This window comes from Muscardinus avellanarius (genome assembly GCF_963383645.1).
Source record: "Muscardinus avellanarius genome assembly, chromosome: 9".
NCBI lineage: Eukaryota > Metazoa > Chordata > Mammalia > Rodentia > Gliridae > Muscardinus > Muscardinus avellanarius.
In genome coordinates this window covers 13,696,461-13,719,538 of record NC_137795.1, presented here as the reverse complement: position 1 = coordinate 13,719,538, position 23,078 = coordinate 13,696,461, and the positions used below count along the sequence as shown (strand labels likewise).

Sequence of the window (23,078 nt, the reverse complement as noted above, 5' to 3'; positions counted from 1 at the left end):
TTTTCTAATTCTATGAGAAAGAAACCAGAATGATATACCCAAGTAAACAAAAATGCAATGTGTCACCTAGATGGCTGCATATCATTTATTTACCAAAAAAAAAACAGAAATTAAAAAGGAAAGAATAAAAAAGTCGCCCTTTTCTAAGTGAAGTATTCATCTACATAACACAATAAAATAAAATGTAAGCATTTCCTTATAATTTTTTCTAGCTAGTAAATGGAATAATAAGAGTTAATAGTCACCATTGTACAATGGATTAGTGCACCTAAATATTGAACATAAAAAATAAAAAATCTAAGGCCAAATAATGTGTCTTTAGATAGAAGAAAACATCACTTCCTGCTTAATCATTCCACAGTACTGAACCTGTGCCTGAGTAGACCTCTGGATCCATCTGAAAATACACAAAATAAAGAAGATCAAGGAAAGCCGGGCACGGTGGCACACGCTTGTAATCCCAGGATTCTGGAGGCTGAGATCAGAGGATCACAGTTTGTGGATAGCCTCAGCTACTTACTGAGGCCCTCTGCAACTCAATGAGACCCTGTTTCAAAATAAAGAATAAAAAATAGGGCAGGGGGTATAGCTCAGAGGTCAAATGCCCCTGGGTTCCATCCCTGAAACCCGCCCCCCCCAAAAAAAAAGATCAAGGAACGTGTTAAACTTTATCATTCACAAAGTCTGCAGGCAAGCAGGCAAGGCTCCAACTGTAGTGTCCCAGGGTCCTCAGAGGCTAGATGTTAAAGAAAAGAAAGAAAAGAAGTAGGGCCTGTAGATTGAGAGACAGAATAAAAGGTCCTATCAAGCTACTTTTACAAATAGGCAACGTTGAATGGTGGGTACAGGATTTGGCTCATTCTTGCATGACAGAACCTTTAAGAATCATTTGGATAGAAAGAGAATGGCTAAAAAGGGGTTGAGAGAGTGGCTTCTAGCTTAACACTTGCAAGCTTCTGATTCTCGTTCTGAGTTTTGGTCACAAGAATGTTTGCCTTAGAACAGTACGCTAAGCTACAGATTTAAAATATCAGAATAGGAGTTACACTTGATGGGAAGAAATGGTGGGAAGGGATTTATGGGGTACTAGTTCGGTTTTGTTTCTGAAGACTGACACTGATTTTATGAGTATATTTACTTTATAAAATTCTTTGAGATGATCTTTTTTATGTGTAAATAATATTTCAAAATATTCTGAAGAGGTTTTAAAAATATTAAATAAATAAGATTATGATATCTGAAGATATTCTTCTTAAGGATTTTAATTTTTTTTTTTTTGGTGAATTGTAGTCATACATCTTAATGGAGTACAAGATTGTAGAGGCATATGTTCACATAAAGGGCTAAGTTAAGTTTTGAGAAAAAGTAAAATCAAAATTGGAGGTATTACTATAAAGATCAAGGAAATAATCATTCCATTAGTTGCTGATGATATTATCATATTGAACATAGAATATATGTTTTCTAAATTTATTTTTAAAGATAAATTCTATTTAAGGAGTGAAAGATATGTAAGTTTCATGTAAGATAAAGGTACAATGTTGTCAAATTGCTTGTTATTTCTAATTGATCTATAAATACAAGATAAAGTCTATTATTCACCAGTGGAAAATTATAGACACAATCCTTTAAATTTCTTCTTCTACACATAAAATTATGACTAATGGGTTCATATTTTTCTTTATTCATTGTTACAGAACTAGTGTGTAGAATAGATAACCACAGAAAAAAATAAACATTTCTGTGAGGGTAAAACAAAACAGAAAGCTAGAGACACAGTCTAACAGCACTGGTGGCTGGGTGAATTTGATGGCTGGAGGTAAATTTGATGTGGATAGCTATAAATTTGATCCCTACAGAGTAAGAGAGACCAAAAGCCCTTCATAATTGCAATGGAGTGGGGGCAAAATCAAGTTCAGTTTGTGATTAGCTGGGTCTGGGGGTAGAGCTGAGCCCGCATCTTGTTACAGAGCTGAGCAACGCTGTCAGGCTATTAGGAAGTTGCTCACCTTCTATGTTGCATTAATACCTTCAGAAATAGGAGCAGGTTATGGAAGTGGGATATTCTCCATAGAACTGGGAAAAAAGTCCCAACCCATCAACAGAAGGCCTGGTTCTACACTAGGGATCCAGGAAATAAACAGCTGAAGATACCCGAAAAATGGCAGGCCAAAGGTGGGACCAGGAGTGGTGGGAAAAGAGCAAAAGAAAAATCCATCAACTTGCTTGCCACAGAAACTAGATAAAGCCCAAACCAGAAAGAGTTAAAAGCAGTAAATAATGGTGAATTAACCTTGTGATGTAACCAAATACATTTGGATTTATAAGTAAAACCAGATAGATATGTAAAGGTTTTATGGGACAAATTTCATAATACAGTCAAGTAACGTTTGTTAAGTAGCCTGAATGAATGTTAATGTATGTATACCATACTCAAAGTCTGAACAGAGAAAAATGTCATAAAGATGTTATATCTCGTGCCATTCACAATTGCCAAACTATGGAACCAGCCAAGATGTCCATCAGATTAATGGATTATAAAACTATGGCATATATACACATTGCAATTTTATTTAGCTGTAAAGAATATCACAATTATGTCATTTGCAAGGAAATGGGTGGAACTGGATAACATTATGCTAAGTGAGATTAGTCATCACAAAAAGTAAAAAATTGGATATTCTCCCTAATATGTGAACTCTAGGGAGAAAAAGGGTCAAAAGAAGAACTCAGTGAAGAAGGAAAAATGTTAGGTGAGCAAATAATGTGACCTAACTTAGGGGGATGGAAGGGGGAAGAGGGAAATCCCCTAGTGTACATGTTTAAGATTCATAAATATATCAAAGTCAGGCACTAGGCCAAGCATGAGAAGGAGGGATGGGGTAGGAATTGGGGAAGGGCTGAATGAGTTATGTGTGCATGTATGCCTCCACCATCTTGTATTCCATTAAGATATATTACTATAATGCACAAATAAAAATAAATAAAAGGTATGTTATATCTCCTCAAATCCTAAACCTGTAATTGCAGCCACATTATTAATTTTATAAGCAAATGTCATAACTTTTTATGCAGTCTGTTAAAAAAAATCCTTAAAATAATATGCAACAGTAAATTCTCCAAAATATTCCAAAGAATTCTAAACATGAGGGCCCAGTAATTCAGTCTATTGAGGTCTTGAGGATATAACATCCCAAAATACACTGAATTGTTATTATATTAGTCAAAGCTGAAATTATATAAGGAATTATAATTGCAGAAAGGAACATTTGTCCCGCCTTTCCTGACATGCAGCAAGCCATAAAAATGTCCTTCCTGTACCAAGAGAAGAAAATAGTCAATATTACTGGAGAATAAAAACTGAAGAATTAGCCAGAATAAATAAATTTATGGCTATAACTCAATTTTCCTGTGGGTTTTATAACTCCATGTATCTCTCAGCAACATTCCTCGAGCTTACTACCCTAGGACAGAGAGCCTTTTGCCTTGTCATTTATTCACAAAGGTATCGCGGTTTGTCTAAAATGTAAGAAAGCATCTTCTTGGTCATTTCTTCAGACTGCACACTTTTCTGAAGATCATCATGAACACATAAAATTAACAAAACTTGCATGCTTTTCTCTTGTTAATCTGCCTTGTCTTAATTTGGTTTCTAGCCGAGGACAAAGAGCCCACAGGAGAATAAAGCAGAGGAACCAAGTTCAATCTGTCTCTTCCCTACACTAAGAGTCTTAATGATAATACCCATCAAGCTGAGAAGCTGACATATCATGGAGGAGATGTTTCCAAATAGGAACAAAAATAATTTTTGAAAAACATTTTAGATACAAAAAGTCAAATTATATTTCTACTATGCAACATGCTCAAATGTAAGCCTCATATAAATTGAACAAAAGAATATTAAACACACAAACCCTTGGTAACAAAAATAAAGAGCAGTTTTATGGCCTTAGAAAAATAATTATTTAAGATTCAAAAAAAATAACAAAGGAAATAATAATGTTCACTTTATCAAAGCTGAGAATTTCTATATATACAGACCTTTAAAACAAAGTAAATACACAAGGCATCACTGAAAAATAATACTTAAAATACATGAAACATGCAAAAGATTAGTTTCTAGGAAAATATATTTTAAAAAACCTATACTCATGAGCTACAGAAAATTTAACACTAGAGAGAAAGGGACCAAACATGTGAGGCCAATTTGCAAACAGCAAACCTGTGTAATAGATAGGCAGGGGGAAGGCACTTGAGTTCATAGATAATTGGCGAAATGTAAACAACAGAGAGATTTTAAGCCCAGCAATTTATAAAAAATTAAAACTTTTCACTACAATGGTAGAAGAGGATTATAAAAATGCTGATGGAATAATAAGTTAAAGCAAAATACACAATAGTTGTAATCTTATGTGAACTGGAAATATGCATGTAGCTACACAAATGCCCACACTTACACACAAACACACACACAACAAAATTAGACGTAAACACACAGATATGTACATGTATTTCAGTTCAACCACCAGAAGTCATGCAAATACTGATGGAAGATTTTAGGGAAAGTTTTGCCTCCTGCTGCCTGACACAGCACAGGTGAACAATAAATATCTGTTGATTTAAAGGAGTGCCTGATTCATGAGCAATTATGGTATTTCTAAAGTTTTTTTCAATTACTACATTTGAAATTATATATAATAATTAAAACCTAGAGCACAGTAGGCTCTGACATCAAAATGAAGTCCTGAGAACTCAGTGGCTAGTCGTAAATGACTTTCAAAGCATATACATCAAAGAACATGGATTCCATTACATAACGTCAAAAACAAGAGTTTGAAATGTATCCCCAAGTTACAGCAAGTTTGCTATAATAAAAATATGAAAACAACCTACGCTGGGGCTTGGTGACAGTCTTTAAAACAAACTGATACATGGAGACGTCCACACTGAATGCATACAAGTAACTTAAGGAGAAGGGGCAGGAAGAACATATCTGTAAAGTTCAAGGCTTGAGTTTGTGATAATAAACCAAGTTTCCTAGCAAGGCAAACTTAGGACAGGAGCAAGGGTAGCAAATCTCACCTCAGAAAGGAGCAGAGCAGGGAATCACTTTGAAAAGGAAAAAAAAAAAAAAAACCAAAAACACTAGTGTCTGAGCTGATTGGAGCAGGGGAAAGAGGGAGACTACCTACCACCTAGATGGCCATGCACTGCAGGAAGAGGCTGTTAACTACGCATGCAGTGGAGAAGGGATTGCCGAATCAGGAAACAGGAGCTCTGGGTCCGGGAACAGTGATGTACTCCAGTAACAATGTGAGTGTGTTACCTACTATGTAGACCCTCTGGGCTCAGGAATTTCTGGGTGTAGAGGTGCCCAGCCACCTCCTGTTTCTGCCGACAAGGGCGATTAAAGAAATCCCCTCACTCAAATGCATTCTTTCAGCTGTGTGCTGCTCCCAGCTCCAAGTGGTCCTGAAGACCTGGTCTGGGTGGCATACAGCAGAGATCACCTGGCCCCCGTGACCACTGGAACTGATGGGAGACATTTGAAGCTTTATTCATAAGAGGAACAAGGAGAACCAGCCATAGGCTGGAGGAGTTAGATAGAGAGCTCCTCCAGTGCAAGCTGGTACCTCAATGGGCTCATTGCAGGTTCTCTGACATTGCAGGTTATCTGCCTCTGGGCCCTCCGCTCTGGCTACAGGACTGAGCTCCTCTCACCATTCTGGGGAACTTGTTCCTCCCTTTGAAGAAGTGGTGAGTGAAAGGTAAATCTGGAGAGAGGTGGTGTTTTTCAATGTTATTCCACAGGTCCCAAACAATGCTGAGGGTTCTCTGGGTTTGGTCATTGCTTCTAAAGGAAGCAAAATCTTGACATTTGATCTTACCCTAAGGGCGTCCTGATGAAAGCGTGTCCTGAGCTCGGAGAAACTTCCCCACTCAGCATCCTGAAGGTACTGGTCTTCCCAGCTCCATTAACCCCCAGAAGCCCAAAGCACTATGGAAAACAGGAAGTTAAACAAAGCATGTCAAAAACAATCAGAATCGCATCAGAAACAGCATGCACTCTGAATTAAAGCTGAGTCAATATTGTTAGCATATGATATATATATATATATATATATATATATATATATACACACACACACACACACACACACACACACACACACACTTGAATGCTGCTATTTGACAAAGCACTTTGTAAATTACACAGCTCTCTCAAAATCACTATGACCTTTGAGTACTGTAACATTTTCAGTATTACTTGATGGACAAGCACATCCATGTATGGCAAACCCAAGGGAATGAGAAGTGACAACTACACCAAATTATTTTCATTTTTGTTTTGTTTATTTTAAAATGCATTTAAAATATTCTTTCTCGCCGGGTGTGGTGGCACACGCTTGTAATCCCTGCACTTGGGAGACTGAGACAGAAGGATTGCATGGGTTCGAAGCCAGCCTCAGCTACTTAGTGAGGCTCTCAGCAACTTAGTGAGACCCTGTTTCCAAATAAAATATAAAAGAGAGGTCTGGGAGTACAGCCCGGAGGTAGAAAGCCTCTGGGTTCCATCCCCAGGACCACCAAAAAAATAAAAAAATAAAATATTATTTTTTCCCATTCTTCATCCAAATATATAAAGAAGGGTAGAAGATATATATGTGAAGAGAGAGAGAGAGAGTAAAAGATGTGTAGATGTGTGTGCATGTGTGTGTGCTTCTTGTGATAACTGAAAACTAATACAAAACTCAAATTTAAGTGACATCTCAGGTCATTCAGATACATAAATCATGCTTATTAAGCTTTCCAAGTTGTTCTCTTATTCCTTAGCTTAAAACTACCATAAAAGCCAGGTATGGTGATGCATGCTTGTTATTCCTGTACCTGAAAGGCTGAGACAAGAGGGTCTCAGGTTCAAGGCCAGCCTCAGCAACTTAGTGAGGCCTTTCACAGTTAGTGATGCCCTGTTTCAAAATAAGATACATACATACATACATACATACATACAAACATACATAACAGGTAAATGGGTGGAACTGGAGAACATTATGCTAAGTGAGATTAGTCAGTCCAGTCACAAAAAGTAAGAAATTGGATGCTTTCCCTAATATGCGGATGCTAGGGAGAAAATTGGTCATAGGAAGACTCTAGATGAAAAAGGAGAAACTAGAGATAAGCAGATAAGGTGACCTAACTGAGGGGAATGGGAGGGGAGAAAAGAAAAATTCTTTAATTTTGTACATTCTTTAATAATGTACATTCACAAACATATCAAAGTCAATCACTAAGCTAAACATGAGGAGGAGAGGGAGGAAATAGGGTGGGAATTAAGTGATGTGTGCATGTATGCCTCCACCATCTTATACTCCATTAAGATGTATGACTACAGTACACCAACAAAAATATTTAAAAGTAAATAAATAAATAAATAAATAAATAAATAAATAACAGGGCTAGGGATGTAGCTTGAAGGTAGAATGCCTATTCAGTTCAAATTTAAATACCACAATAAACTATCAGGATGAGCAATATGAATATTATCTTTAATCTATCTGAATTGATTTCAAAGCAATGGTTTAAAAATGTTCCGTACAATAAGGAAGATCATAGAATTAGTCTTGAAGCGAGTAGGAACAATAGTTTTAAGTAAAGGCATCCTTCAGAGCTTGGCCTGTGTTCTCAGAAGTCATAGCCCTGGCCATAAGCATACACCTGGATTGCTTTAGAGAGTTCTCATGCCTTCTCCCCTCAGAATACTCAGGTCTAAAATGTCTACTCTCAGCTCACGGGCAGGGGAATGGATGCCAATCAGATAACAATATAACCTACTGTGAATTTCTCAGGATCTTGGAACAATATGCATGCAAGGTGCTCCTTTATTTTTAACAGTTAATTAAAGGTAATCATTTCCAGAATTGATTTTCCCTTTATGCATTAAGTACAAATCAAGAACCATTTATACGGCTTCTGTCAGTTCTGATTAAAGAATTTTACTAGAATTAATGCCACACTCATAAAAAATTGTCTCAGCTACGGCTGTGCTTGGTGAGTATTTTTAATTTTCCAGAGAGGTATTTTACTAGTTGGGTTTTTAAGGGTTGAACCCTTAAAAAAAATACTGAAATCCAAATAAAGGGTGAAAGTGGTTTCTCTTCCCTACTGCTCCTGTGACTTCTGGGAATTGCTAAAACATGAAGTCTGCTTTTAGTAGTTATTTAAGCTAGTCTGAAGAACCACACTGAGTACATCACAATAACATCATTAATTGTTGCACAAGGTCACAACAGAAGGGAGTAAAACGAGAAGCACCATTACCTCTCCTCGTGGTATGCCCATACTGATGTTCTGCACAGCTGGGGTCTTCTTTAGGAAAGTTCCATAACATTTCCTAAGGTTGTGTAACACGAGGATGTCTCCGGTGGTCCTTCCTTCAGATACCCTCATTTGCTCCTTTTCAACATCTATATCCTTAAAAGACTTGACTGTGCCTTGGACAGCAGTATGGCCCCTGGGAAGAAAGTTAATTCTCAGAGTTTATTCACACCTGAAAAATTATACTAGACTAGTCCTCAAGAGAAACCTGTAAAAATAAGAGAGGCCTTCAGAAATTTGCAATACCTGCTTTATCCAAAAACCCTGATACCTGATATGTGATTACCAATAAGAATCAATTTCCATTCACTAATTAGAAATTAATATACATGTTATTAAAAATACTTAAATAAGTCAAAACTAAACCAGAAGTAGTGTATACTTTTATCAATAATAAAGCCATGCCAGACTTTATTACGCTAAATGTAAAAACCAATTATCAAAATACAATATACGGTAACAATTTTGTAAGCAATTTTAGTAAACAACTCAATTTAATAAAATAGATTGTATAGAAATACCCAAATTTATGGTATATGTGGGACTGAATGAAAGAATTGTATAGCCAAAACTTTACACAGCATCTTTCAAAAGTATTCAATAAGTATTTGCCAGATAAACACATAAACAAACTTAATTTTCAATTCTAAATGTTTCATTGCAGTGTGAACGCTCACTCTTCTTTATGACTTTCCATCTGGTACATTTTAAATTTGAAGTAAATTTAAATTCCCCCTGTAAATTGTAACATGCCCACATTTTAATGATTAAATTGGTACAGACCACTGAGTAAGTATTATACTAACATCAATTTCCTGGCCTTCACAGTGCAGTATTGTCATGGAATATATTATCATGTTATCCTGGAAGAAGGTGGGCAAAAGGTAATAGGAGCATAATTTGCAGTATCTTGCAAGATGCAGGCTATTTCAAAATGAAATGGTGTTAAAGCTAATGGAGACTATCCACTGCCAGCCCCCCTTTCTGTGCTAGTTTTCCACACTTGAAATCACCATTTGGCAAAAATATAATTTCACACATACATACACACACACACACACACACACACACACACACACACACACACGCCACTAATGATGAGGAAAGATAGATACCTGAGAGTGCATATTATACTATGTATATAGCATTCAGAACATGAAAACTGAGTTAATGAAGATAACAGTAAGAAGGGCAGAGGATGCTAATGACTGCAAGTTGAAGGGACATCAAAGGCATTGGACGCATTCAGTTTATTAATCTGAGAAGACATTACATGGATGTGTCCATTGTAATAAAATCCATCACATTTTGCCTTTGTCTGAGTCTTATTTGCCTTTCTAAAAGTCTGTTTCTTGACGTTTCACCCTGTGCTGGACTTCAAGAGGCCTCTTTAATTGGCCCTGTGGTCTTCATGCCCTTCTGTCTCCCAAAACCATTCTCACAGCTATCCATGGCAAAGACCATCATCCTCTCCTCATAAGAATTGCCTGGGGTACTTTATAAATGCCTCCTGGCCTCAACCCTAGATCGCTCATTTTAGGCTCCACGGCAGGGCACAGGTGCACACATCGGCTTCAAGTTCTTCAAGTCATTCTGGAGGGTGAAGGACAAGTGGCCATGGATGTTTCTTGTTTGGCCTCCTCCCAGCAATCCAAGAAGCTCCTAGTCATCCAACAATAGAAATGTGACACTCAGTCATCTTCCAACTGACAACCACAATAGCTCGTGTTTATAGTGAAGAAGGATCCAGATGGCACTAGATGTAGCAGAACTTTCCAAATGGCCAGCATCTGGAATATCTGGCCCAGCTGGCTCTCCTCACTCTGTCAGCACATAGGATACAGAGCAAAGCTCTCACTGCTCCAGACAGGAGGGAAAACAGACACGGACTCCAGAACCCACCCAACCCAGCTGGGGTTGCACTAGGCCTGGGAACTAATGGAGACTTGGATTCTTAGCAGACAACCGAAGGCCAGCACAGAGCTTCAGGATGGAGCCAGTGCAGGTTAGAGAGGAACAGTGTGAGTGGGATCCACACAGCATCCAGCTGCGACCAGTGCGCTGCTCAGGCTGGAAGCACAGGGTCTATCTGTTCCTATGCAGAAGGTGGGTTCTTCCTATTCTTTCCCCAAATCCAACCACAACAGGCATACTTTTCCTACATGAATTTTCTTCTGGCTAAACAAAGATGATTAGCATTTAAATACTATAGACACACCCTAATAGATAAAGAAGATGTCTTGGAAACATTGAGAAGAAACAGACCAGTCTAGGAGGCAAAGGGGCAGGAGAAGGTATTGGAAGTGAAGTCAAACAGATCATCAGAGGAAAATGCTTCTGTGGAGAAGAAGTATCATAAACTTTACAGGGCTTTCCCAGAACCTTGACCTTCACCTTTGATGCAATATTAGTGACCTGGTTGATCTGGATTTAAATAACAAGTTGACTATGTTTCATAATCAACAGTTATCATCAATAAGGGAACAGCAGACAACTGGTGTCTAAACTAGATTGAATTTCTGTGCTTCTGTGACCTTCATGTTGACACAGAACAACAAATTTGGCCATCTACTGTGAATATGAAAGACAGTATTCTAAAATATAGTTCAACTAATATTTATATTCTACAAAGTAAAGTAAATACCAGTAAATACCAGTGTGTGTGTGTGTGTGTGCGTGTGTGTGTGCGTGTGTGTGTTGCTGGAGATAGAAAATAAAACTTCACAGCACATTAAACAAGTGCTCTACCACTGAGCCATATTCCAAGCCCAAAAAGGTCTTTTCTTTAAAGAAAATCTTTTGGTACTACTGGGATATGGAACAACCTGCCATAGGGGAGTCTATGTTTCAGGTTCATTCTAAAACACATTGAACTGTTAGGGGATATCACAGAACCAATGCTGTTTGAAGGTGCTCACAATTCTACTCCACATTCAGCCAGCTATTAGATATCTGCAGATCACAGAGTGCTTAGGGCCAGATTTAAAAGAGCTTTGGAATTCGTATTGGGTAATGATCCTCTATGTTAACAGTTTGAAGGGGTGAGTAAGAAAATAAATTATGAAATGACAAAAAAGAAAAAATATGTAAAGGGATTGCCATAAAATATTAATTATGGCTCTTTATAATCTTTAATAGGTTCTCCAGTAACAGCAGCTTAATGATTTCACCATAAAATAATCCCTCCCTTAAGTATAAGTCAAAGGAAAATAGCACTTAGAAAGAGAAGGCCAATGGATTCAGGTCATGAAGGAGGAGACAAATCATTGAGAATTCCAAGCAAGAAAGTACATTTGTTCCTTATATGTTTCAAATGTATTATCTGACAGTAGTTTACACTTCTTTGAAAAGCTCCCTTAAATCCCATTTACATATGGTATATATATGTAAATGTATGCCTGTGCGCATAGCCCACATCATGTGTTTATACATCTATATATGCCCCTCAAGGTACCGACTCACATCCTCACTTACCAAAGGTGAGAACACAGCAACAGGAAGACTTGAATCTGGAGAAAAGCTTGTGGTTATCTCTACTGAATTTTTATACCTTCCTGCTTGCTTCCAAAAGTTAATGGCATTAGTCATAAAAATAAATTACTTTGTGGTATCAACCAAGTTCACCTGAAGTACTACAAAGTAATAGGGGAAATTGAGCAATTTCAAAGTACAAAATGCACTGAAACAACAAAATAACTGGAAAGATTATCTGCCTCACAGGTTGGCACCATATCTTTCGAAATTCTCCATCCCAGTGTTGGTGACTCAACACCAATAGAAATAAAGAAAAAAAAAACATAAAGTCTTGACTTATTAGAACCATGCATAATACAAATCATACACACTTCTTATCTTGCAACCTGCAGATTTCTCTTTCCCACTGTTTATTCAAGATTCAGTGCTATTCAAAGATGAGCCTTTCCAAACACACCTTGACCATTGTAGAAGGTCCCAGTGCAGCAGGATCCTCAAGAGGAGAAGAATTGTGCCCTGCAAGGCTAATTCCACAAAGATCCATCCAAGGAACTTCATCTCAAAGGGACTCACATAGGAATCGATGCCGAAGTTGTGGGTCAGGTCATATTTGATCTGATTATAACACAGTTCAATCAGTCCTTGACCCAAACAGAATTGAGGAAAGATAGTAAAGACCCACTTGAGGATATCATAGATGTTCTGTAAATTCTGCACAATAAAACATAGAAAACAATCAAATTAAATACTATCTCCCTTTCATAACATGTACCTATAACCTCTTTTACCCCTTTCTTGGGTCTGTATTCCAGGTCTTCCCTTCCTCAATCTCTCAACAGCACTCTTAGATGGGCATCAGACAAAAGAGGATTATTCTTGAGATTTCTGATAAAATGGTACCTGCCTTGCTAGGTTTTACTTGCTTCAGACTGATGACTCTTTTCTCCCTTTGGGATAGAAACTTCTGTACCACCTCTGGAGTTTGACTCAGTTAACATACTTGGTTTCACAGGCTCAGAGCTAGAGATGACTTTGCTTCTGAATGAAATACATAGATGAGTCTCACCCATGTCTGATTCTGTCAGCATTTATAAATGAAACTCTAGGCTTTAAACCTGAGGGTTGATGCTTGAACAAGTTAAAGCACTGGGGTCTTCCAACTGGAGTGAGGTGGGGTAGAATGAGCACATTGTGTTTGTGAGGAAGACAAGAACCTTGTGGGTCCGGGGGCAAAATGTCATAGACTGATCACTGATGTTTCCCCTCTAAAATTTATATTTTTGAAGCCATCACTGCCAATGTGATGCAATGAGAAATTGGGGCTTTGGAGAAGTAGTTAGGTGTGGATGAGGTTACAAGTAAAGGGTATCCATGATGAACTTAATAAATCTAGAAAAACAAAAAGAGACCAATGCTCCCACACACACACACTTTTTGCAGATGCAGTGTGAAGGCAGCTGTCTACAAGCCAACAGCGGGTTCTCCCAAAGAACCAAATCTAAAATTGTCTTAATTGTAGGATTCTCAGCCTCTAGTGCTGTGAAAAAATAGATGTCTACTGTTTGAGCCATCTAGGCTATGGTTATGTTATGGCAGCTTGAGCAAACTAAAACCCGTGGGAAGCATTAGTGCTCATAAGGGTCTAATTGAACTGCTTCTGATATTTCAGAAGCTGAGACGGTGAGCCTTTATATAATATACAGAACACCCAGTTAATTCATAGCACACAATAAACATTAAGCAGATATTGTTGTCATCATTATTAGACACAGAATTGAGTGGTGGCACAAATATGAATAAGGTAAAAGATAAAATAGTACCCGGAGAAAATTTAAAAAAGTAAGATAATCTGTATATTTGAACACAACTTTTTTATTATTTGTTTTTATACTTTTAGTGTTGCATTATAGTCTTATATTATAATGAAATTCATAGCAATAGGGACATACATGTACACAGTACTTGGTGAGCTTTCCTCTGGCTCCCTCCCCACTCCCCCTTTTCCATACATGACATTGAAATCGGCATTGGTATTCTCAGACAGGTGAATGACGTCAGTAGAAATGTTTCTCTCACTAAATTCCCCTCTCCTCAGCCCTCCCCTAGACCACTGGGGTTTCTCCTTCATTATCTAAATTACTTTTTATATCCCTATTACTCCCAAGCTTTCACACATGAGAGAAAACACATGATCCTTCGCTTTCTGTGTGTGGCTAATCTCACTTAACATGATGTTCTCCGGGTCCTTCCATTTTCCTGCAAATGACATTATTTTCTTTTTTTTATTGCTGAGCAGAATTCCATTATGTGTATATCCCATAATTTTTTAACCCATTCATCTGTTACTAGACACCTAGGTTGGTTCCATAATTTGGATATTATGAACTGTGATCATATAAACATGGACATGCATGTATTACTAAATATTCTGATATTAGTCCTTTTGGAAAGATACCCAGGAATGGTATAGCTAGATTATATGTCAGAGCCATTCCCAACTCTCTGAGGAATTTCCACACTGATCTCCACAGTGGGTTACTAGGTTGCAATCCCACTAACAATGTAGAAGAATTCCCATTTCCCTACACTCTTGCCAGCATTTGTTGTATGACTTCTTGATGACTGACATTTAAATTGGGGTTAGATGGAATCTCAGTATAGTTTTGATTTTCATCTCCCTGATGTTGAACATTTTTTCATGTATCTATTGGCCATTTGTATTTCTATTTTTGTGAAGTGGCTATTTAGTTCTTAACTGGGTCATTTTTTAGTGATAAATCTTTTGAGTACTTCGTATATTTTAGATTTCATAGGAATAGCTGAAAAAGATCTTCTCCCATTCTATAAGTTCTCTCTTTAGAATCTTGATGGCTTCCTTTGATGAGCAGAAATTTTTTAGTTTAATATCAACCCATTTATTAAATCTTGTTTAAATTTCTTGAGCTTTTTGAGTCTTACTGAGGAAGTTTCTATCTGTGCCTATATGTTGGAGTATTGGATGCTCTCCTCTAGTAATTGTGAAATGTCTGGTTTAATCCATCTTTAGTTTACTCTTATGAGAGGCAGGGATTTAATTACATTGCTCTACAAAAGAATAACTGGTTTTCCAACACCATTTATTGACAAGTCTGTCTTTTCTCTATGGTATGTTTGTGGGACCTTTGTCAAGAAACAGTTAGTTATAATTGTAAACACAAATTTTAAATAAATATATCTAAAAATTCAAAATCTATCCTATGGAGAAAAAAACCAAAATCTATCCTATGTTTTATCATGTTTTACTACCTGGTGAATATTAATTTTACCTTATAAGATTAAAAGTATTTCAATGTTAAATCAACTGCCCACTGAATGCTTTTGGTAAATCATGATAAGCTTCCAGCTTCTCTGCACTGTATCACATTTCAATTTTAATAAATATACTAGAGACCAAAAAGTAAAAATTCAATTACCAATAAGAAAACAGTCTCAAGAGAGTGATGTGCATATATAAAAGCCATACCAGTTAAGGCCAGGTATTTCTACTCAGGAGCATGAGCTTTGAAAAAATTCAAAATGCTGAGTTGTCTCTTCGTCTCAGTAAAGCTATTTTAAGTTATTTAATGTAGAAAACCCACAAGCACTAGAACTACCAAAGCCCTGAAAATAGAAGGAAGAATTCGACTTTTATTTTGTAGTCTTTCTCTCCTTAAGTTCAAACTATAAAATTGATCTAAAAATTGAATAATCTTGTTTTATAAGATAGCAAAATCACCACAATGTATACATCTAGTATAAGATAGTAATGTGTCATATCATAAATGGTGAAGTATAAAATTATTGAAATGTCAGTTATATATTTCATACTAAATAATGAGCAGCTTTTTTCTTATACTGCAAATGTAAAACATGGCTAGCCCAAGTATATTCTTTGTTGTTGTTGTTGCAGGTCTGAGGATAGATCCAGGGGCATTCAACCTTCGAGCTACACCTCCTACCCTATTATTTATTCTTTATTTGGAAACCAGGTCTCACTAAGTTGCAAAGGGCCTCATTAAGTAGCTGAGGCTGTCTGCGAACCACGATTCTCTGGTCTCAGCCTCCCGAATGCTGGGATTACAAGCGTGCGCCACCATGCCCCGTTCCCAAGTACATTCTTAAATAATGTCGTTTTTTAACATAGTAAATATAACAATAGTTAAGGGCAGTATTGTCATGAAATGATTTATTACCTTTTACATATAGATATGGAGAAAGCAGAAAAGCTTCATTTAATTCTCCCTTAGTTTTTTTTTTTTTTGACTGCCACTAGTTATAAATTTTGATCATTCCTAAAGGAGCTTATTAATTCCACTTTTTTAAAAACCATATCCCTGAATCAATTAATGTACCACATGAAAGGATTTTCTATTATTAGCGATAATAGAGGGATAGCAGAATATTGTAGCTCTTAACTCAGAAATTGGTAATTAAGAAAATGACATTCTAATGGTGATGACTTTATATCATTTTTAAGGAATTCACAAAAGTCTCTACACACATGGGAAGAAAGAAGTGTGAACTCTGATAACAAAGAATGCACACATCTGACAGGGATATGGCTGCACAAATTCATGGAATAATGATCCCATAATGTTCAATTTAGGATAGGTAGAGGATGGTAACATGATCAGTATTCAGGGAAAACAGAAACCATGCTGCTTATGGACACCAAAATCCTTCTGGCCCCAACAGAGAACTTGTCAGATGGAAAGAAAGATCGTCCATACCTTGATTCAGAACCTGAACCACATGATCTTATTATCCATAATTTGGTAACAGTGAATACCATCACATTAACACTGTCGTTTATATGCACAATGGTTTATCTTGGTGAGAGGCAGTTTTTAAGACTGACCTGACAATCTAGTTGCCTGTCTTGATTTTTTATTAATTCGTGACAATACATTGCTCCGTAACATACAAATGAATAACTTTCATTAGAAATGTATAATTGATTCCAGGCCTGGTGGCACACGCTTGTAATCCCCACTATTGGGAGGTGGAGACAGGAGGATTGCGCAGGTTTGAAGCCAGCGCTAGTTTAAGAGACCCTGATTCCAAATAAAAATATAAAATAGGTCTGGGAGTGTAGCCCGGAGGTAGAAGGGCTTTCAGGAACCCCAGTACCACCAAAAAAAAAAATGTATAATTGAAAAGATTTGAGATTTTAAGCAAAGAATATCAAAATAAAAAGGAAAGGAAAAGAAAGACATAAATGCAATAAGGTGCTTTTTATTATTTGTTACCAATTGATTTATACTCACTTTTATGCACAACAAAACCTGTTGACTATTTTTTGTTTGTTTTTAGGTTAGCAATGCTGTTTATAATTGGAGCTAATATTGCCTTTCTACTTGCTATACTGTTGGATTCTCACAGATGGAAAGGTTCCTGACTCATTTCCTAGAACTAACCTGGCTGTCTACTTTCTCATTCTTAGGATTACCTATCCTGGATCTGATTTCTTGTTCCCATAGTTCACAGTATCCCTGATGGGACATGTCACATTAGAGATCAATGGAGCTGGAGGGAAATTGTATGCTCCCCTGATGATGTCAATATTCTCCTCAAGCTAAGGCCAATTAATTGTTTTGCAAGCTTTCTATTTAAACGCTAGTCATATTAACACAGATTAGTGTCAAAGCAGATCTGTAAAAATCATTGAAATAGATCATTCCCTTCATTGAATGCATAATGGATATTTACATATGTCACTGCTTCTATGCAAACATGAGGTCCAATAATAAAAATAATATTGACCATCATCAGAGAGTCTACTAAATCTGAAATCAGGTCATAAGGTGTGAACCTGTCCAATTATGCAGGCATCAGTCCCTGTTCTCACGGGAACTAAGACCAGCAGCCTATCCTTCCACTGGGAGCTCTGTGCCTTTCCTGGATGATTTCCTCAGCCCAAGCATCAAACACCAGGGAGCTGCTGAAGAACCGAGTTGCCTGTGAACAGCAGGGAGCAGGGCAGAAGCACAGTGGTCAGAGGTGAGAAAATAAGACAGGAAAGGAAAGGACTGGATACTGGAACACAGAAAGCTGCAGAGCCTGGAGTCCATTTCCAGGGATGCTGACAGATGGCTTTCTGCAGAGGAAAACAGTGAGGCCATCCTCAGCAGCAGAAGAAGAGATAGAGAAGCAAACAAGAAGGACCTTTCTACAGAAGGGATCCAGCTAGAGCCCAAGACCTGCTGGGATGGTACACCAAAAGTGACTTGGTGCAGTGCATGCTGAGCCTAGTGGAGAGAGGCATTTCCCTCTAACTTCACAAAACTAAATGAGGTCCACGGACCATGGGGAAGAGGGCAGAACTGCCAGAGAATCCTCCAGGCTAACTGTGGTCTGCGAGCATGGTCAGCGCTGTTGCCTGTCCTACACTATAGCACCTGATCCCCACTATAGGGACATTTTGACAGGACCCTTTTTATTGTATTTGTCTGGAGTCCACCCTTATTAGTAATTCATCATCAAACCCTCTAAGGAAGTGAACCTCTATGTGGCTCTGTCCTGGCCCATGAAGGAACAGGAACTGCCTATCTCTTCTGTCACTCGTCACCAAACCTGGAACTCCTAGAATACTTCAGATGCTTCTATTAATTAGAATCAATTTCTCTTCCCAGCACTTAAATACAGGGGAGAATGGCATATTTTCATTGAATTTCAGTTGGAAAAGCAACACATGTTATGTACCCCATTCTCTCATGGCTGCTTTGGAGAGGGGTCCCTGCCACCGACTGACCTGGGCTTTGGAGATGATGGCCAAGAGCCGCGGCATGGTGGTCATCAGCATGGTGCACAGGCCAAATATGAAGTTCAGTGAGATGTAGGAGATAAACGCCACGTCTGAACTGGGGAAGATTCCAGATGTCAGATACATCCATGGAAGTATTGCATATCTGAAAAGCAGAGTAAGAAATCATGGTCATCCTCCTGCAAAGATGGCTTGTAGAATGACTGGATTATAGATGTCATTTTTCTTCAGCCTGGTGTTTTTTAATGTGATGACCCACTCCACAGTCTTCTATAGACAAAGTCCTCTTCCTGGGGTTTTCACACACCCTGCCACCTAATGGAAAGCAGGGAGTGGGGGTGCCTAGGGCTAGGACCCTCGAGCTATGTTATCTGAGAGGGTCTGCTGACTTCCCCACTGTCTCTCCCTGGCAGTGGGACATTTTTTTTGTCCTGCCACTCATCTATAAAGCAGAAATCATGCTCTTTGGGCATAGTAAGGATTAAATAAAAATATAAAAAGACACAGAGCTCTATATAAAAATAAGGCAAAAAATAAAAGCAGAAAGCTTCATCATCAGGGTGCAGTGCATGCTGAGCACCACACCATCATTTCCACGGTGTCTCCTGCTCCTCTCAAAAACACCAGCAGCCTGGAAGATGATGCTATGATCCTCATCTTCCAGGTAGAGCAACCAGAAGTTGACACCTTAATGGAACTTTCAGAACTGGTCACTGACACAGGGTTCATTTCTGTGTGGCCCAAAGCTGAGTGGAAAAGGTGTTGCTGAATACTGAACCCCAACTTTCTGATGGCACCAAGATTTACAAAGCACCCCTATGCCCCTACAATGAAACCTCTCACTTGTTTTCTTCTTTTTTTCTCCACAATCTCTTTCATCCATGGCCACTTCCCTCAGCTTCTCTGTCACCATAAAATATTGTCTAGTGTCTGAACCCCATGAAATAAAACCAGCACTTGGAATGATGCCTCTAACTATCAGAAGAGAAATCGCATATTGTAATCATAGCTTTCCCCATAAGATGTAAATATCCAAAGGTGCTGCATGGTCTCCACATGCTCAAGTAAATAAGCAACTGTTCCCTTACAGTGATCAATTGTTCAGTCTGAAATACTTCAGTGCCTTTTAAATGTCTGAGTCTTTAATTTATTTATGTACTTGTTTTTAAATTTTTATTGGTGCATTGTAGTCATACATCTTAATGGGGTACGGATGATAGAGGCATACATGCACATAATCGCTCATTTAGCCCTTCCCCAATTTCCTCCCTTACTTCTGAAAATTATTAGACCTTGAGATGATATGAGAGATGCTAGAGCCTCAAGAAAGTTATGATCTTAGTATGCTTCTTTTTTCCTATGAAATCTATGATATTGGAATGCACCACTGGGTTGAAAGATGCATTCTCATATTTTGGAAAATATGAGGAAATGTTATATAAAAGTTACATAATTCTCAGAAACTTCAGCCAGTAGCAATCTGTACTCAGATTTGAACATGAAGATAATTTTTTCAGATGACATGGTAATGAAGTAGGAGAAATAAAAGAAATAAGGAGAAAGGAGACATAAAGGAAGTCAAAGGAAATAAAACTTTAGCTCAGAAGTGTGCCTACTTTTGTAGGCCTGTCATTTCTAGTCTGTCTCTGAGGCCTGCCACTTCCAATTTCCTGAGAAATCTATAAATTTTAAAAGTTCACCAATATCGCACTCACCCATGATAACTACCTTGTGTGCTATTAATTAACCATCTCAATGAATTGTCTAAGCAAGAGAAATACACCTTGAGGAACTGTAACCAGGGGACTTTCCAGCATTTTCTGTTGACCAGACAACGGAGATCCCATCAAAGATCCAGAAGATGATCACCACAAACTGTCTTGTGGTTACTAGATATATGTCTTCCTCACTTGCCTTCCCATGCCTATTCTTCACCAAGCTTTCTTTGAAAGAAGAGTTGTGAACCCCAGAACTATATCTGTCTGTCTTATCACTCTGACCCTCTCTTCCTCTCTGTCTCTCTCTCTCTCTCTGTCTCTCTCTGTCTCTATCTATCTATCTATCTATCTATCTATCTATCTATCTCTATCTCTATCTTTCTCTCTCTCTCTCGATGTTCGATGTTTCTCATTCTCTTCGAACATGTATTGCATGTATTGCTAGCTTTCCTAAGTAAATCTCAGTGCTGCTACTGCCCTGTGCTGAAATACTTTCTTGTCATGTGATACATCAAGGGCTCCTCCTTCCTGGTTTTAAGTAGAGTTCTTCCCTTTTTCTGGACACTTATAGAACCTTCTTATGGAGCTAGCTCCTTTTCCATAAGAGCAGGGGCAAGTGTCCTGAAGCACTTGTTTTCAAACAGTTGCTATTATATAGAATAATTAAGTTTACCTAAAATAACTAGCAAAGAGGTAACTCGTGACTTCTTGGTGCTTCCAAATGTCAATATCTCTATGTGAAATAAAGTACTACAGGGTACATATGCCATATACCCACTGTTTCTTTCTCAGGCAAATATGTAGTGCTACCCCTGTCATGTGGCTGCTTTGAGAAAAGAGTGAAATCCCAAGATTAAAATCATTTTTATAACTGAAATACCTGTAGCAGAATCTTCAGAGCCAAATTTGGAGGTAGCTTTAATCACCATAAACTTTCCTTTGGGATTAAAAGGAAAGTTTTTCTAACTTAAAACTACTGACTTAATCTCTATATTCTGGAGCAACAGTTGACAAATTGATTTTTTTATGTGAAAACCTTTATTTTCATACTGGTGATTGAACTCAAGGGGCATTCTACCTCCCAGCTATACCCCCAGCCCTTTATACTTGTTAATTTTTTTACTCTTTTTACTTTTTGTGACTGACTAATCTCACTTAGCATAATGTTCCCCAGTTCTATTCATTTCCTCAAAAATGATGTAATTTTGTTCTTCATGACTGAGTAAAATTCCATTGTGTACATATACCATAGTTTTGTAATCTATTCATCTGTTAATGGACAACTTGGCTGGTTCCAGTTTGGCAATTGTGAATTGTGTGGTTATTAACATAGATATGCATGCATTAGTTTGGTATTTTGGTTTCCATTCTTTTGGGTAGATACCCGGAAGTAATATTGCAGGATCATATGGCAGGTTCGTTCCCATTCTTCTGAGGATCCTCCATACTGTTTTCCAAAGCTGTTGCACTAATTTGCATTCCCACCAACAATGTTTTAAAGTTCCCACTTCTCCACATCCTCACCAGCATCTGTTGTCATTTGTGTTTTTTTCATGATTGCCATTCTAGTTGATGTTAGGTAAAATCTCAAGGTAATTTTGATTCACATCTCTCTGATTATAAAGAAAGAGAAAGCGTTTCAAATGTAGTCATCTAATGCCTTACTGATGATTTTAGATTATACAGAACGGGAAGGCAAGCTTTCCAAGAGGTAACCATGGTCCTAAAATGAGGTTCACCAAGGCAGCAAGAGCTCTCTAGGATCTGAGAAATGAGAGTCTTTGAGTACATCACAAGGGACTGGTGCTTAGCAGTGTGCTTATATGAATAAGCAGTGAGAATAGCACTTTTGAGCATCTCACTCCCTAGAATACATATTCTTCTCATACCCAGAAGTGGCATTGCTGGATCATATGGTGGATTTGTTCCCATTCTTCTGAGGATCCTCCATACTGTCTTCCAAAGGGGTTGCACTAATTTGCAGTTCCACCAACAATGTATTTGACTTCTCACTTCTCCACATTCTTGCCAGCATCTGTTGCTATTTGTGTTTTGAATGGTTGCCATTCTAGCTGGAGTTAAGTGAAAACTCAGGGTAGTTTTAATTTGAATCTTTCTGATTACTAATGATGTTGAGCATTTCTTCGCACATTTATTGGCCATTTGAATTAATTTTGCTGAGGATCCTACTAAGTTGCTGATCCTGGGACCCTCCTGTCTCTGACTCCTACATACTGGGATTACAGGCCTGTGCCACCATGCCTGGCTATGTGACAGATGTTTTAATAGTGAAAAATAACCACTTTTGTTTGAAAGATAACCATTTTGGTCTGATAGTCCTCAAATACAAAAGAGAAGGTCTTTCTTTGCTCCTTGTAGAAGTGGTATCCAGCTTTCTGTTAAACCTGGCCAATGTCGGAGCTAGGGTATTTGGGGGAGAGGCCCCTCACTGAGCATCTGAGGTAGCCTGCAGGACACAAAGCACTCTAAGATAGTGCCACAGCCCTAACAGGAATCCCTGCATTTGACAATGCAGTCTAAGAGTCTCCACTCCCTCTGTCCAGCCAAATATTCCCATCTGTACTTGAGGGACTAATTACCACCTCCAAGCCAGTCCCTGCACCACTGGAGAATGCTCTGAATTTGTACTTTGTTGCACATTACATAAGGTTTCCATACTGGGTTATGTCTTTTAAATATTTGACAGGTAGATCAAAGCATTATCTAAG

At 38.0% G+C, this 23,078-nt stretch overlaps 1 protein-coding gene across 1 annotated transcript in view; it reads right to left on the bottom strand.

Moving 5' to 3' along the window:
- The window catches only part of ABCA13 (ATP binding cassette subfamily A member 13), a gene marked incomplete at both ends in the record, with an annotated part of 326,203 nt that overhangs the window by 47,440 nt on the left and 255,685 nt on the right, over positions 1 to 23,078 (bottom strand). Inside the window, 4 exon segments of the mRNA XM_080701162.1 lie at positions 5,889 to 5,998; positions 8,320 to 8,512; positions 12,308 to 12,561; positions 18,620 to 18,776. Of these exon segments, the coding sequence (XP_080557288.1) occupies positions 5,889 to 5,998; positions 8,320 to 8,512; positions 12,308 to 12,561; positions 18,620 to 18,776 (714 nt within the window).